At 41.4% G+C, this 16,618-nt stretch overlaps 1 protein-coding gene across 1 annotated transcript in view; it reads left to right on the top strand.

Annotated features, from left to right (window-relative positions):
* TOP1 (DNA topoisomerase I) overlaps positions 1-16,153 on the top strand; it is a 43,266-nt gene extending 27,113 nt beyond the window's left edge. Inside the window, exons 8-15 of the mRNA XM_030309594.1 lie at positions 5,148-5,291; positions 6,857-7,042; positions 8,052-8,120; positions 8,673-8,787; positions 9,743-9,870; positions 13,382-13,476; positions 13,706-13,855; positions 14,851-16,153. Coding sequence (XP_030165454.1) covers positions 5,148-5,291; positions 6,857-7,042; positions 8,052-8,120; positions 8,673-8,787; positions 9,743-9,870; positions 13,382-13,476; positions 13,706-13,855; positions 14,851-14,953 — 990 coding nt within the window. The 3' untranslated portion in view covers positions 14,954-16,153. The remainder of the gene's footprint in view (positions 1-5,147; positions 5,292-6,856; positions 7,043-8,051; positions 8,121-8,672; positions 8,788-9,742; positions 9,871-13,381; positions 13,477-13,705; positions 13,856-14,850) is intronic.
* The last annotated feature ends 465 nt before the right edge of the window (positions 16,154-16,618 follow it).

Here is a 16,618-nt window from a genome sequence, read left to right as displayed (position 1 = left end):
GGAATCTGAAATAGCAGGAAAATGACAGTCAGCCTTCTGGAACCAGTGGTTTCTACAAAGCTCTCTGATCCTGGATAAACCATAGATCCAGAGGTTAAAAGGACTGCTTATTAAGGTACTCACTGCTAAGTCCAGCCCACTGCCAAGGTTGGAAACATGATCTAGTCTCATTACCTGTAAAGTAGCCCTTAGTAAAAATGAGGTTCTTCAACCGGTCTTAACTTTATGAACAAAATTTGTCATTTTTTCTTTAAATTAAGTACACCAAACTTTAGAATCCGTGTTGACATAACATTGCATTCAATCCTAATAAAATATTCTTAGGGAGAAATACACTTTTCTATTTTTAGAGCTTATAATTTTGGGGGGTTTCAAAGATGTATATACCTACAAACTTTTGAATGTAACCATCTGGGGATTAAAGAGCTGGATTGAAGGAAAATGTCCTTATAAAACTTTATAGTCTTGGGAAGCTCTGATTTTGGTGAGTTTTATTAGAAAAGGAAAATAAGACATAACGCTTATTTTTTAAAAAGTTATATTCTGAATCTTTAAAATTCTGAATTCTAAAGTAGAAGGAATAAAACACTAGAACTTGTAGATGGTATCGTGATAGAACATCTACATGACCTTGTTGTAGATTTCCTAGGACACAATAAGCACTAATGATAAAAGAAACAATTGATAAAGTTGACTTCATTAAAACTGAAAACTTGTAGGGGCGCCTGGGTAGCTCAGTTGGTTGGGCATCCGACTTCGGCTTAGGTCATGATCTCACAGCTCGTGAGTTCGAGCCCCATATTGGGCTCTGTGCTGACAGCTCAGAGCCTAGATCCTGTTTCAGATTCTGTGTCTCCCTCTCTCTCTGCGTCTCCCCTGCTCGCTCGCTCTCTCTCTCTCTCTCTCTCTCTCAAAAATTGACATTAAAAAAATTAAAATTGGGGCACCTGGGTGGCTCAGTCAGTTAAGCATCCGACTTCGGTTCAGGTTCTGATCTCACGGTTTGTGAGTTCGAGCCCCGTGTTGGGCTCTGTGCGGACAGCTCAGAGCCTGGAGCCTGCTTCGGATTCTGTGTCTCCTTCTCTCTCTGCCCCTACCCCACTTGTACTCTGTCTCTCTTTGTCTCTCAAAAATAAGTGAATGTAAAAAAAATAATTACAATTAAAAACTTATGTTCAACAAAGGACAAGGTTAATTAAATATATGTTACAGGCTGGGAGAAGATATTGGCAGCATGTATATCTGACAAAAAACTTGTATCGAGAATATACAAAGAATTCCTATAACTCAATAAAAAAGACAAACGTTCCCATAAAGAGCGAAAGATTTGAACAGATGCTTAACAAGATAGAGGTATGGCCAATAAATAAACACACAAAAGAGTTCTCAACATCACTAATTACTAGGAGATTTAAACCACAATGAGATCTCAGTTTCAGTTCTAGGTATTTTTGCCCTAAATGAAATTGAAAACCTATGTCCACAAAAAGAGTTGTACAAGAATGTTTATAGCAGCGCTGTATTCGTGCAAGTCTCAAAATGGAAACATCCTAGGGGGGTCCATCAACAGAATAAACACATGGTCTCATCAAACACATTAGGGATAGTCCTGGATTGTATCTATATACCAGCAATTAAAAGGAGCAAGCTACTGATAAATGCAACGACATGGATGAATCTTAAAAACGTATTGGGAAGCCCAGACACAAGAACCTATACTGTATTATTCCATTTTTTTTTTAAGTTTATTTTATTCATTTTGAGAGCGCATGCATGAGCATGAGTTAGGAGCAGAAAGGGGGAGAGAGAGAGAGAGAGAGAGAATGAATGAATGAATGAATGAATATATCCCAAGCAGGTTCCATGCTGTCAGCATAGAGCCCTACATGGGGCTCGAACCCACAAACTGTGAGACCATGACCTGAGCCCAAATCAAGAGTTAGACGCTTAACCGACTGAGCCACCCAGGCACCCCTGTAGGATTCCATTCTTACAATATTCTAACTTAGGCAAAACCAAGCTATGATGATACAAGTCAGATTAAAGGAATAGTGCTTGCTTAGTTGGTGATTAACTGGGAAGGGGCACGAGGAAACTTTCTCAAATGATAGAGAATATTCTCTGTCTTGATATGTAGGTTACAGGGGTTATGAATTGTTAAAACGGATTAAACAGTACACTTAAAATTGTATAACATAAAATCTCTTTTAGATTTATTCAGAATGAAAGATGAATAGGAAATAGTGGACTAAAATGCACTACTTGTATGTGGAAAAGAATTTGAATATATATAACAACCTCTACATATCAGTAATAAGGCAAACATCTAAAAATGAGCATATATGAAAAGTTGGTTGGATTTTATCTTTAAACATGGTATTAAATGTATGAGGCCAGTTTGTTGTATCTTTTGTTTAAATGTTAGATGTTTGGAATTCAGAATGCTAGTCATTCCTCTTTTGGTGCATCACCAGCTAAGTGAGAAGAGCCACTTATGGGCCTCCTGACTGGCTCAGTCGGTGGAGTGTGTGACTCTTGATCTCGGTGTAAGTTCCAGCCCAAAGTTGGGTGTAGAGATTCCTTAAAAAATTAAAAAATCTTCCAACAAATAAAGAAGAGCCACTTAAGAATATTGGCAAATGTCATCGCTCCCCAATACAAATCTCTGAGAGAGGATTGGAGAACAGGAACAGCTCATTTCCCACTTTGTATCCTGAATTCAGATCCTGACCCCATTTACCTAGTATATATATATATATATTTTTTTTTAGACTTTTTTTTTTAAGTTTATTTATTTTTGAGAGAGAAAGCAAGTGTGCCAGTGGGGAAAGGGCAGAGAGAGAGAGGGGGAGAGAGAATCCCAAGCAGGCTCACATGGTCAGCACAGAACCCGATGTGGGGCTCAATTCCATGAGCGTGAGATCATGACCTGAGCCGAGATCAAGAGACACTTAAACCAACTGAGCCATCCAGGTGCCCCTATCCAGTATGCTTAATGAGTAAGCAGTTATATTAGAACCAGAAAATATGGTGAGCCCACTAGTTAAAAACAATCTCTCAAAGAATGTCACTTATAAGTAATCAAATTAGATTCTCATCCATAGAGAGGGTTGACTGGGTAGGGAAAGATGGGAGGGGGTTAAAGGCAGTTCCCCTGTGGTGGATACCTTGTTTCACTGCGATGGTTTTGAGGAGGACCCTGTCTGGAACACCTAAATGGATATTTTTTTTTTTTCTGGGAGTAGTCTGAGAAAGCTTGTTCGAGTGCATTTTACTGTCTGGATTCCGTTCAAGGAAACTGACGGCAGGGGTAAGCATACTTCCTGGAGGCTAGCTTTCCTTCCCCCAGACCTAGACAAGGTGGCTTCTGCCCCTCCGCCCTGCCTCTTATGTCCTTACTTGAGAGAATCCTGGATCCTTGGGTCAGGAGCCGAGCCAACCTGTGAGGAAAAGTTGGTCTTGTGGTACCCTCTGTGAATGGCTTATTTGTTGGGTTTTTCTAAACCTTGTTTCAGTGGCATAACTAAGGAATTGCACAAATGTGACCCTACAGGACTTGAAGACTTGGAGTTAGGCTTTAGTAGGCCTGCATGCATTAGAGTGATGGCCAAGAGCCCACTTCTGAGCGGGAGGCTGTGCTGTTGAAGATTGTGCGTGTGTGTCTCTCTCGCACGATTGTCATGGAAATGGATTACTTGTATATGAGGACAGCTGTATCACACCTTTTCTTCACCCTGTTAAATGTTAGTACATACTTGGAAAAACCAGTGAGAAATTTTCAGCTTGCCATTGTCAGGAAATAGAACTTTGATATTTCTTCTGTATTGTATCAACAACTGCTAAATCACCCACCCACAACAAGTAGTTCACTTACAAACAACTTGGCCGCATACATTTGTGGCAGAGTGATGAACCCTTAGTGCAGCTGGGTGAGCTTGCAGTTCGGGGCGCTGGTGGAGCTAGAAGTAGATCTTTCTTGCTTTCACTTAGCCAACTTTCCTGCATGCTCAGAAGGCTAGTTACTTTGACCACAGTTCTGAACACTTCAAGGACCATGTGTCCCATGGCATAGGCGGGAACTAGGCTTATGTGGGTAAAAATCACGATGTCCCTCTCTCTCATAGGTGGGGGAATTAATTGCAGAGATTCTTGGGTTCTTGAATTCCATCCCTGTATTCATGTCATATAATCTGTTTTAGACCTTAGAATACTCCCTGACTCTCTTGGGAGTCCTTGGATTTTTTTTTTTCCCCCTTTCTTACCTTTCTCACTTGACATTAGTATCAGCCCTTGCTTGTGAATTTCCTTTCAGCGTGGCAGCAGGACTAATCTCCTGTCACTGTTGGGTAGAGACCATCTTTTCACTCTCTTTCAAAAACATTTCATTGGTTTTAAAATCCATCTTAAAATTTTATATCAAAAGCTCTAATGTTTAAAAAAAGAAAAGTCTTCCTAGTAACATTGCTTTCCTCAATCTAATCAAGAATACTTTTAAAAGCAGAAGTTAGGGTTGATGGGTGGGAGGGAGGGAAGGGTGGGTGGTGGGTATTGAGGAGGGCACCTTTTGGGATGAGCACTGGGTGTTGTATGGAAACCAATTTGACAATAAATTTCATATATTGGGAAAAAAAAAAGCAGAAGTTAGAAAATGGTGAATGATTACAGCTGTTCCTGGAAGTCATTGTGTTCCTTAGTAATTACAAGTTGTAATCTTTGGCTCTATTTCCTTGACACTTCCATCAAATTGTGCATGGTTGTCTTGAATGTAATGAAATTCGGTCTTAGCAGAAAACTGCTATTGGTTCACAGATTCAGGAGCAGAGAGAGCCATGATGCTGATGTGGGAATGGGGATGTTTATACCCTTTGTGTTGACAGAAGTCCGTTTTGGGGATGTGCCATGTGGGCTTTTCCCAAGAACATAAACAATTTAGCAATTAGGAGTCGTATGTGTGCTTGACAGTGAAACAGGACAGCATGAGTTCTCATCAGGTTAAATGCTTTATAGTTTCTCTTCAGTACTCTTTTTCTACCTTGCTTAAGCTCAGGCTTCTTTTCTTTGGTTCACAGCTCTGAACTTGGGTGTTCAAAGTCTGTTTTTACTCCACCATTCCTAAGCAATCCACCTTTGGGGTTGGGTCTCTGCAGGGTGAGAAAGATTGGCAGAAATATGAGACCGCTCGGCGGCTTAAGAAGTGTGTGGACAAGATCCGGAACCAGTATCGAGAAGACTGGAAGTCCAAAGAGATGAAAGTTCGGCAGAGAGCTGTAGCCCTGTACTTCATCGACAAGGTGAGCATCGTCCTGTCACATTGCTTAACATGTTCAGCTTATCAAAGATGTGGAGCTTGTTTACTCCTCCAGGCCCTGTGCTAAGTACTGGAGAAGCACCAACCTCTGGTTGAGTAAGGAAGGTAGAAGTGGAGAGAGAGGCGTTCAGAGTCTACTGCTATCTGAATCTGCCAGAAATACTGTGACATTTTCAAATTCTTTTTGACTATAAGCTACCAAAAAATTTTATTTTACATCACAGACCCAACACATAGATATATATATATATGTATACGTATATATATATGTATATATGTGTATATATATATGTATACGTATATATATATGTATATATGTATACATATATATATAGGTGTTTGTGTATAACTGAAACAAAAGTTGCACAAAACAATGTTTAGCTTTCTACAAGGAGTGAATTCTGACATTTTAAATTCTGTTTCTTGTTTTTAAAAAGGGTGGTTATAATCCTTAAAACTGGTTAAACCACTAATGTATCACAACTACAGTTTGAAAGACTGTGTTTTAAAAAATTTTTTTTTATTAAGTTTATTTATTTTGAGAGAGAGAGAGAATCCCAAATAGGTTCTGCACTGTCAATGCAGAGCCCGACATGGGGCTTGAACTCATGAACCATGAGATCATGACCTGATCTGAAACCCAAGAGTCTGAAGCTTTAACCATCCGAGCCACCCAGGCACCCCTGAAAGACCGTGAGGGAGGTCAGTTTGTCAGTATCTTTTAGAAGATTTTAGTGCTGATTAGCTCAAATTCTGAGTTATCTAAAAAATAAGCAAAATTAAGAGACTCGCATGTTGAGTCTGATTGCCCAGAATAGGAATGCTGCTTTGTTTTATTATTATTACTTTTTTATAAACTGAAATATATCTCTTTAAGTAAAAAATGCTGAGAGAGCCACTCTTTTTCTTTTCTTTTTTTTAAAAATATTTATTTTTGAGCGAGAACTCAAGCAGGGGAGGAACAGAGAGGGAGACATGGAATCTGAAGCAGGCTCCAGGCTCTGAGCTGTTAGCACAGAGCCTGACTCGGCTTGAACCCACGAACTATGAGATTATAACTTGAGCCGAAGTTGGATACTTAACAGACTGAGCCACCCAGGTGCCCCTGCTTTGTTTAAAAAAAGAAAGAAAGGGAGGAAGGGAGGGAGGGAGGAAGGAAGGAAGGAAGGAAGGAAGGAGAGAGAGAGAGAGAGAGAGAGAGAGAGAGAGAGAGAGAGAGAGAGAGAGAGAGAAAGAAAGAAAGAAAGAAAGAAAGAAAGAAAGAAAGAAAGAAAGAAAAAAGGAAAGAAAGAGGTTCTTTCCTCCATCCCCATTTGAGAGAACAGAATAAAGAGAAGCTTGGTTTTCTGAGAAAGGATAATACTATTTTGATTCTCTGTACTTCATTTTATTTGAAGAAGAAGCACTAGTGTAGAATCCAGAATTCCCAGGCCTTGCAGACTGATGCTCTGTCCCAAAGAGAATTGGGAGACTTATTTGGGTTTCTTGTAGATCCTGTGAGATTGAAGTATTTTCATTTGTTCTCATTTTTCCCTCCTCCCTGGACAGCTTGCTCTGAGAGCAGGCAATGAGAAGGAAGAAGGAGAAACAGCAGACACTGTGGGTTGCTGTTCACTTCGTGTGGAGCATATCAATCTGCACCCAGAGTTGGATGGTCAGGAATACGTGGTAGAGTTTGACTTCCTTGGGAAAGATTCAATCAGATATTATAACAAAGTACCTGTTGAGAAACGAGTAAGTTCCTGTGGCCTGTGCTCCCTTGCCTGTTTTTTCTTTCTTCCATTCAGTCATTCAACAGTTACTGAGTGCTTTTTGTATGCTCTGCATTTTGCTCAGCACTAGAAGAAAATGATTTGAAAGGGAGGGGAGAGGTGTTGTTGGTTGTCCTGTGTACCTCCTTTTAGTCCCTGTCCCTCACCTCCTCTGCTCCATGCTACCTTTCTGGGATTAGGGGGCCACATCCTGTAGTAGTATTCAACAGAGCATGCTGTAGAGAGTGGGCCCTTATGACAAATTTCAGCATAAGATTTAACTCACCATGTTGTAATGATTCAACCATGTTTTAGTATCCCCTGGTCATGTTGCACATTTGTCACTTTTGTAGCTTTGCTCAGCCTCTCCCCAACTCCTGACTGAGCAAAGCAGTAGCCTGTTATCCTCAAACCTCTGAGCCCACAGCTGCAGACGGTGCTGCAGGGCCCCCATAATCCAGTCCTTTAACAGCCTGATGTCTAATCAGGTAATTGGGCTTTGCTGGCTGTGGCAGTGGTCCGTATTAAATGAGGCTAAAGAGACATGACAAATATAATACCTTACCTTAGATTGGGTTCCATACTGGGGAGGTAGAGGACATCACTAGGTCAGCTGACCAAACTGGACCACTAAAGTATGTCCTCATGCAGATTTATAAAGTTGATGAGTAGTGTGCATATGTAAGGCAGTATCTCTATCCTTAGAAAATTCTTGGAAATACCTTGAGGTATTTAAGGGTAAAGGATTATAATACAAGTACCCATAAATGGTTCAGAACAAACAATGAACATGTATATATACACACACAGAGAAATGGGGCAGACATGTGTACTATGTGAGTGGCAAATGATGTGTAAAATGGTAATAATGGGTGAATCTGGTAAAGGATGTCAGTGTTCCTTGTGCTTTTTTGTTTTCCAAGTTTTTGTACGTTTGCAATTATTTCCAAAGTAAAGGCTTTTCAAATAATAGGTTCTTCTATTTCTTTTAGGTTTTTAAGAACTTACAGCTATTTATGGAGAACAAACAGCCTGAGGATGATCTTTTTGATAGACTCAATGTGAGTGGACAGAGTGCAGTGGGTTGGAGGAGGGGCCCAGCCAGAGCCACTCGAGCTCCTAAAGGAGAGGTTTGCCCAGGGGTGGCTTGGACTCTCCCTTTAGTCTGTCCTGTGCCATCCTATCCTAGACACACTTCCTCCCTCAGGCACATAGTGAATTCACGACCAAAGTCCTGAGACAGGTAGACAAACCCTGCCTTTTATCCTCTTCTGGCTCTTAACAGAGTCTTCTCTTGCTGGATGCCCAGCCACCTCTGCTGGAGACCAAAGCCCTCTCCCTGATAGCTTATCATGGAAGGTCTTAATAGGGAAGGACACATTTGTTTTATTGGCCTGCTTAAGATTAAAGTACTTCATAGGGAGGTATCATGCAAGCCTGTAATTTGGAATTCTTTTCTCCTTTTTTTTTCTAACTTCTCACTGGCAAGGCAGTAAACTTGGCAGAGTTGAGATTGCACTGGCATAAATGTCCTAGGGCTTGCTTGTCAGAAGGGGCAGAGTGGTAGGGCTTTTACCTAAATCCCAATATACTCTGTGCCTTGTCTCCTCCAGACTGGTATCCTGAATAAGCATCTTCAGGATCTCATGGAGGGCTTGACAGCCAAGGTGTTCCGTACATATAATGCCTCCATCACGCTACAGCAACAGTTGAAAGAACTCACAGCCCGTAAGTATTGTTTGGCCAAACAGGCCTGTACCCTTATTTGTACGTCCATTGCCCTTGCTCAGCTAGCTTAAGTCCTGGATCGGTTTTGCTTTTTCTCCCTAACTTTGTGACTGGAAACTTTTCCTTCCGTATCTCTAATAGAGAGCTGAGGCTTAGTTGTATAAACAGAAGGTCAGTGCTATTTCACCTTTCCTACCCCAACGTCAAGATTTATTTTCATGGAATGCTGACAGGAGCTTTTATTTGTTCTGAAAATGCCTGCATTTTATATTTTATATGTATGTTAATAAAGGTAATAGGATGAAAGTGCTATAATGTTTGGTTAAATTGGAGAGAACAAAGGTGTCATGTTATTTTGTAAAAGGAAAGCACATCCTTCCCCTGAAGTTTCTGCCATTTTTACCCCCTTAAGAGTTGATAGTATTCTCCTAAAAACTAGGTGCAGGAGGTATGACCAACATCCACAAACTTCTTTTTCTAGAGCCCAGCCACTGCTAAATTTCCTCTGTCCTCTATGTCAAATGGCTTTAGAATATAAAAGCCAGAAAATCCAAAGAGGGTATTTTGAGGGTCAGTATTTTGGAGTGGGACAAAGGATGCCATGTGACATAAGTAAAATATTCCTCCAATGACACTTTGAATTTTTCTTTGTAAAACAGATACCGACTTATGATTTTAAAACATAAAGCTTGTGATCCTTTTGTCTTGTCCTCCTCTACAGACCTTTTCTGTTCAATTCTACATTTTCTTCAGACTACATTGGGGGACAGGGGGTGGCCTTTCAGAGAAGCTGATGACTTGACTCTCAGTTTTGACCTTGTGTCTCAGGAGAACTTGATCATCTTAGTGAGATGAGGGCTGGCAGAATCATGAGGAAGTGCTGGGGAAGCCATATGGTGTATTCTCCTCAGATATACAAATTAACTCTTTTATTGTCATGTTTCTTTCTTCACAGCTGATGAGAACATCCCAGCAAAGATCTTGTCTTACAACCGTGCCAACCGAGCTGTTGCAATTCTTTGTAACCATCAGAGGGCACCACCCAAAACTTTTGAGAAGTCCATGATGAACTTGCAGTCTAAGGTAATGTGGATCTGGATGGTGTGGTCGCAAAATGAAGGGAGCCACATCTGCTGTGGATAGATGATCTGCAAATAAGAGGCCTTCTGGGCTGGGATATGAGAAGGCCAGTTCTAGGTCTGTTCTGGAAGATACATCCATGCTAAAGATAAACAAATGGAAATAGGATAGGAGTTATCCCTGATGAAGATAACTGAGTATCAGGTAGTCATTGTTCAGAAAGTCTATTTCCAACTTCGGCTCAGGTCATGATCTTGCGGTTCGTGGGTTTGAGTCCTGTGTCGGGCTCTGTGCTGACAGCTCAGAGCTTGTAGCCTGCTTCAGATTCTGTGTCTCCCCCCTCTCTGCCCTTCCCCTGCTAGGCTCACGTGCGCGTGTGCACTCACCTGCTCTCTTTCAAAAATAGACATTAAAATTTTTTTTTTTTTTTTTTTTTTTTTTTTTATATAAAGTCTGTATTCTGTGGACAGAACTCCTGCACTGGCCACTCTTCCTATTTTGAAAAGCTGAGTTTGATGTGTGCCCTCTTTTGAAATATTATTGTCCTTATTATACATGAGAATAATGGATATAAAGATGGTCTTCACCATTCCTTGCCACAGTCCAGAAATACAACTGTTTCTAAATTAGATTGCTTCAAATTAAAAAGATGATGAACAATGATATTTTATTTCCCCCTAATCCTAGCACAACTATTTTTATTTTTACACATTCCACATGACTCATATTTTTATGTAGCTCATCATCAAACATCTGTTGAATTCTGGCTGTGTGCCAGAGTTGCTGCCCTAGAGGGAGAGAGACATGCAAACAAGTAGATGCTATTCCTCTTCCATGTGCTTTTCTTCCTTCTGACTCTGTCTGGTACTGCGCTTTCAAGCCACAAGGCACTAAACACTTCGGTGGTGAGCATTTCTGTGTTAGCGATGGCTACGTAACTAATCCATTCCAACGTACTAACTCTCAGTGAGAACTGGCAGGTATTTCACTCTAGAACAGACACATAGGGTTGTCACAAAGGACCAATTATCCTGAAATACACTTACCAAGTATATTTTAAAGTCTGTGATGTGCTTCCTTATTAACTTATTAAGTAAGATCTGAAGGTGGGTCTAATAATCACTAAATTTCAAGGATAGTAAAGAATACATAAACAATACTTAAGATTTCTGCAACAATTTTAATGATCCGGAAATATCTGTATTATATTGGTGGCGAATGTATCATAGGTACTACTGATAGTACTATGGTTTGTTGCCCACATTCATAATTGAAGACGAAATGATGAATTTCAAACAGAGGTTAGTGAAATTACAGATGTAATTCTTTTCCATCCACATTTACAGAATTCTGTACTAGGACAGGTGGAGTTTAAACATGACTTGTTATAGGGGTGCCTGGGTGGCTCAGTTGACTAAGTGTCCAACTTTGGCTCAGGTTATGATCTCATGGTTCGTGAGCTTGAGCCCCACACTGGGCTCTCTGATGTCGGCACAGAGCCCACTTTGGATCCTCTGTCTCTCTCTTATCTCTGCTCCTCCCCTGCTTGTTGTCTCTGTCTCTCTCTCTCTCTCTCTCTCTCTCTCTCTCTCTCTCTTAAATAAATAAATAAGTTTAAAATAAAAACTAAAAATGACTGCTATAAAGTGAGGCTCCATACACATTTTCAGGTCCATATATTTTCCTCCTGTTGAAATTTCTTCAAGATAAATACCCGGTAGTAGTATGTCTGGGTCAAAAGATACCCACAACCTACAGTTCATGCTACAGGTGCCATCTGGTTTTGCTAGAGGGATGCACATATGTACAGTAAATGAATATATACCCCTAGACCTCTCAAATCCTTAGAATATATGGTTGGCAGGCAAAGAACCCTATAGGCCACCCATCCTAGCAGCTCCTGTTCGCTGCCACTCTGTTAAATGGTGGTCATGTGGAATCATCTACTCTCCCCATGTTGTTGTTCCAAGCCAGAAATAAAAGCATGAATATTCAGGTGCTGTTTACCCAATTCAAGCTACCCATCCCCCTGGAGCATGAGGAGGTATTTTGTTGATCTTACTCTGGAACCACTGTTTGGGCAGCCCAGGGCCGCCTGCCAGACGAGCCCTCCAAGCCCAGGAACCCTCTCCTGTGTGCCCACAAAGCAAACACACGCCCCTGTTTGCCAAGTGAATCAATGGAGTCTTTGATGCTTTGAGAGAATTTGAAACAGCCTGCCAATTTAGCATCCACGGAAATGGTTAAAAGATTGTGGTCTGTTAAATTTCTAGCCCAAAAAGAATCTAGCTAGTGGTGTCTGATGCTTTTGTGTATAGAATCAGTTCCTTCAGCTTGACTTTGGACAACATGGATGTTGGAAGTAAGCCATTCATAGTAAAATACATTTAATGATTCTCTCACAATGGTGGCCTCTGTTTCCAAACTTGGGCTATATGTGTATATTTAACAGACAATTCTAGGCTGAGAGCAACAGCCCAGACTGTGTTGAATCAGGCAAGTATTTATTTACTCTGCAGAGGTTCCCTTGACCTTGTAGGTTAGGAAAGGTAAGAGCACATCTGAGGTTCTGCCCCCAGCAGCATGAGCTCCCTGGTTTGGGCTCTAGTTTCCTGGTGTTGCCTGCTGCTGTCCTTAAGCAAGAACTAAGAACTTAGGTTTTCCAGAGGCCCTCCAAGGGTTCTATAAGCAAGAAAGGCTGGAATTGCTTGTTTCATCCTTTATAAACTGGGATTCCATGAGATTTTATTTGGAAAAAAGAGCTCCATAGCTAAAAATGTTTTCAGACCTCTGTTTTTGAGTGATAACTGCTTTAATTTCCTTCCAGTCTCAGCTCCCTTTCATTTAAAATACAGAAGGCCAAAGCCAGGCTGTGCCATATATAGGTTTCAGCCGACTGGCTGAGCTGTTTAGCTTCCTGGGTTCCCTTGGGTATTCTCTCCAGTGCATCCTTTTTTCCTGAGAAGCTGGCAGCTCCTTCCCAGAGTGCTGGCAGAATCTGAGGAATGAGCTGGGTTCAGTAGATGCAAGGATCCTGTCTCAGCTTCATAAAGAGTTATCTCCTGCAGTATTTGTAGAAGGAAGGCTATATAACCTGACACAGGATCCATTTAGTAAACAGTTTTCATCTGTAGCCCTCCTCCCAGGTGTCTAAAACTAAAGCCTTATGTGATTGAAAGATTGGCACTCACATTCCCAGTCCTGGCAGGTTGTGTAACCTGAGCTTTTGCATTAAGGGGACAGGCCCTGGGTCACTGCCTATAGAAGGATCACTGATTTCTTGAAGGGTCACTGAAGAACATAAATGATGAAATAGCATTTGCATTCAGCAGTCACTGTGCATCTAATCTGTGCCTTCATGAAGCCACCCTGGGAGAGGGGGGAGGTTTATGTGGCATGCCACTGACATAGGCAGCCTGCCTGGTGGAGACAGCTTCTAGGTTTCATGTCTGATGGAGCTCTTTTCTCTCCGGGCTGATTTTATTTTTAAACCTTACTGTTCTTCCCCACCTAGATTGATGCCAAGAAGGAACAACTAGCAGATGCCCGGAGAGACTTGAAAAGTGCTAAGGCTGATGCCAAGGTCCTAAAGGATGCAAAGACCAAGAAGTATGTACCTGGTTGTTATGCAGAGCTGGGGACTGGTTGAGAGAAAAGCAGGGGTAATATCAGAGGCCCAGGGGCCCCAGCTTTTCTAGAGTTTCTGAGTGGTATCTTTTGGAAATCTCTGTATGTATTTAGGGTTTTCCTGCTTTTGCTGCCCCTGCATGGCCGGGTGGGGTTGCAGTGTTTTTGTCCAGAAGCTAGGCCTGGTTCTTGATGACTTCCATTCTTCCAGGGTGGTAGAGTCAAAGAAGAAGGCTGTGCAAAGACTGGAGGAGCAGTTAATGAAGCTCGAAGTTCAGGCCACAGACCGAGAAGAAAATAAACAAATTGCTTTGGGAACCTCCAAACTCAATTATCTGGACCCAAGGATTACAGTGGCTTGGTAAGTAATCTTTGGGCCCTTCTTGGGGTCCTGCTGCTGGCTTGAGAATGTAGTGGAGGGTTCAAGAGCACTGTTGGTCTTCCCATGCCATCCCTTCACCTCATACTTGGAAGTCCTTTGGGAAATCCTTGCCTTTCTACTACGCACACTGCAACTGCACTAGAACATCTTCAGTGGCCCTAAATGGTCAGTAATGTTGTTATACTGCCTTGGAGCGTGTTTTTGTCTGTTTTTAAAAGACAGTTGCAGCCTCTACCCCTATGGAACTTTAGGACAAGAATAGGAACTCTTGGCCCTTATTAAAGGAAAAATCTAAAAGGAGCCCATCTATCTACACTTGAACAAAACTTTTCGATAAATTTTTTTTACAAGTAAAGGAAGAAAGGAACAAGCAGAAAAAAAAAGACTGCAGATCTGAGCAACGTACAGAAAGAGTTAGAGGGAGCTTATAACAAAGATAAATTCTCTATTGCTTGTGTCCCCTTTTAACCCCACACAGTCATAAAATGACATCCAAAATAAGTGAGTTTTATTTATTTATTTTTTGGAAGATGCTTATTAATTAATGTGCATTTTTCTGAGCCTGACCTGCTCCTATGGGTCAGGGGTTCCACCCGGCTCTTGTACCCTTTTTGCTCTTTGGCCCTGTTGGGTGCTAGAGGTTGAGTTAGATTGAGGGGCAGTATGCATTGTGGTTGAGAGCATGGACACCAGAGCCAGACAGCTTGGGTTCACTTTTTAGCTCCATCTCACTAGCTGCATGACAGGGTAAGCAAATTACTCAACTCCCTGCATTAGGTTTTTTTCATTAGTACATCTGTAGTAGCATCTACTTTAGAGGTCACGAGCACATGATACTGTTAGAATATGTTTGGCATGTTCTTAAAATTCATTCTCAGCAGATGGACACGAAGCAAGCATATTCAGGTCCCTGCCCTGGGTCTGGGCTGTTGCTCCCTGAGACACTAATCCCCCTTTTTCTCCTTTGTGTACAGGTGCAAGAAGTGGGGGGTCCCAATTGAGAAAATTTACAACAAAACCCAGCGGGAGAAGTTTGCGTGGGCCATCGACATGGCTGATGAGGACTACGAGTTCTAGCCAGTCTCGAGGGGCGGGCAGGGTTCTGTGAAAAGGAACAGTGTGGTTTGGGGAAGGTGGATAAACTGTGAGCCTTGCTTACCCTCACAGCTGAGGGAGAGAGGCGGCGAGTCTTAACAAACGAACATCTTTGCGAAAAGATAAACCTGGAGATATTATAAGGGAGAGCTGAGCCAGTTGTCCTATGGACAACTTATTTAAAAATATTTCAGATATCAAAATTCTAGCTGTATGATTTGTTTTGAATTTTGTTTTTATTTTCAAGAGAGCAAGTGGATGGGAATTTGTCAGAGTTCTGCCAGGCAAATTCACTGTTTCACTGAAGCATTTGGATTCTCTTAGCTACTGTATACGAAGTCCGATTATATTGGTGCGTTTTTACAGTTAGGGTTTTGCAATAACTTCTATATTTTAATAGAAATGAATTCCTAAACGCCCTTCCCCCTCCCCCATTTCAGGAATTTAAAATTAAGTAGAACAAAAACCCAGCGCACCTGTTAGTGAGAATTGTCACTATCTATTGTCATGGGAATCAATTTTCATTAAACTTGAAGCAGTCGTGACATCGGCAGTGTTTTGGTTCAGACACCTGTTCACAGAAAAGCATGATGGGAAAATATTTCCTGACTTGAGTGTTCCTTTTTAAATGTGAATTTTTATTTCTTTTTAATTATTTTAAAATATTTAAACCTTTTTCTTGATCTTAAAGATCGTGTAGATTGGGGTTGGGGAGGGATGAGGGGGTGAGTGAGTCTAAGGATAATGAAATAATCAGTGACTGAAACCATTTTCCCATCATTCTTTGTTCTGAGCATTCTCTGTACCCTTCAGATATCCGTCTTTTTCATTTTAAACCCAATCTTTCACTTGAAAGATTTTATTGTGTAAAAAGTTCCACAAGTCAGTAATTTAGAGGAAAATGAGTATTTGGTCCAAAAAAAGGAAAAATAATCAAGAATTTAGGGCTTTTATTTTTTCTTTTGTAATTGTGTAAAAAATGGAAAAAAAACCCATAAAAAGCAGAATTTTAATGTGAAGACATTTTTTGCTATAATCATTAGTTTTAGAAGCATTGTTAGTTTAGCGTGTGTGCAGAGTCCATTTCCCACATCTTTCCTCAAGTATCTTCTATTTTTATCATGAATTCCCTTTTAATCAACTGTAGGTTATTTAAAATAAATTCCTACAACTTAACGGAAACCTAGTGTCTGCCTCTTTGTTACACAAGGTCCCCGACCTGACTGGAGCAAAGTTGGGGTGGGGGGCGTTGGTGGGAGAGGGCAGGGCTCGGCTCTGTGTGGGATGTGCTCTCATTGCTCAGCTTGGCACTGGCGGCTCCCTCCCCAGGGGTTGGGTGGGGCCTGGAAGGGGCTGCACCTGTCTTGCTGCCTTGGGTGTGGGTCAGAGGGGAGCCAAAGTCCATATCCTAAGATAAAAGCGGGCCCAGGAAGTAAGGGAGGGTGCAAGAACTGAATTTGGAGCCCAGGGTAGGTATTGTTTATTGAGCAAGATAAAGTGAATGTATTTGGGAGACAGGCTTTCTGAGCATATTGGCCAGAAGCAGTAGGGAGCTTGTCTGGGTTTGCTTGTCTGGGTAAGCTTACAGTCAGGATGGCAGGAATTAAGGGTACTAAGCCAGTTAGGACACTGGATCCCAGAGGCCCA

This window comes from Lynx canadensis, chromosome A3, assembly GCF_007474595.2.
Source record: "Lynx canadensis isolate LIC74 chromosome A3, mLynCan4.pri.v2, whole genome shotgun sequence".
In the NCBI taxonomy this organism is placed as follows: Eukaryota; Metazoa; Chordata; class Mammalia; order Carnivora; family Felidae; genus Lynx; species Lynx canadensis.
Note: the sequence above shows the minus strand (reverse complement) of the source record. Positions and strands in the feature narration are given on the sequence as shown.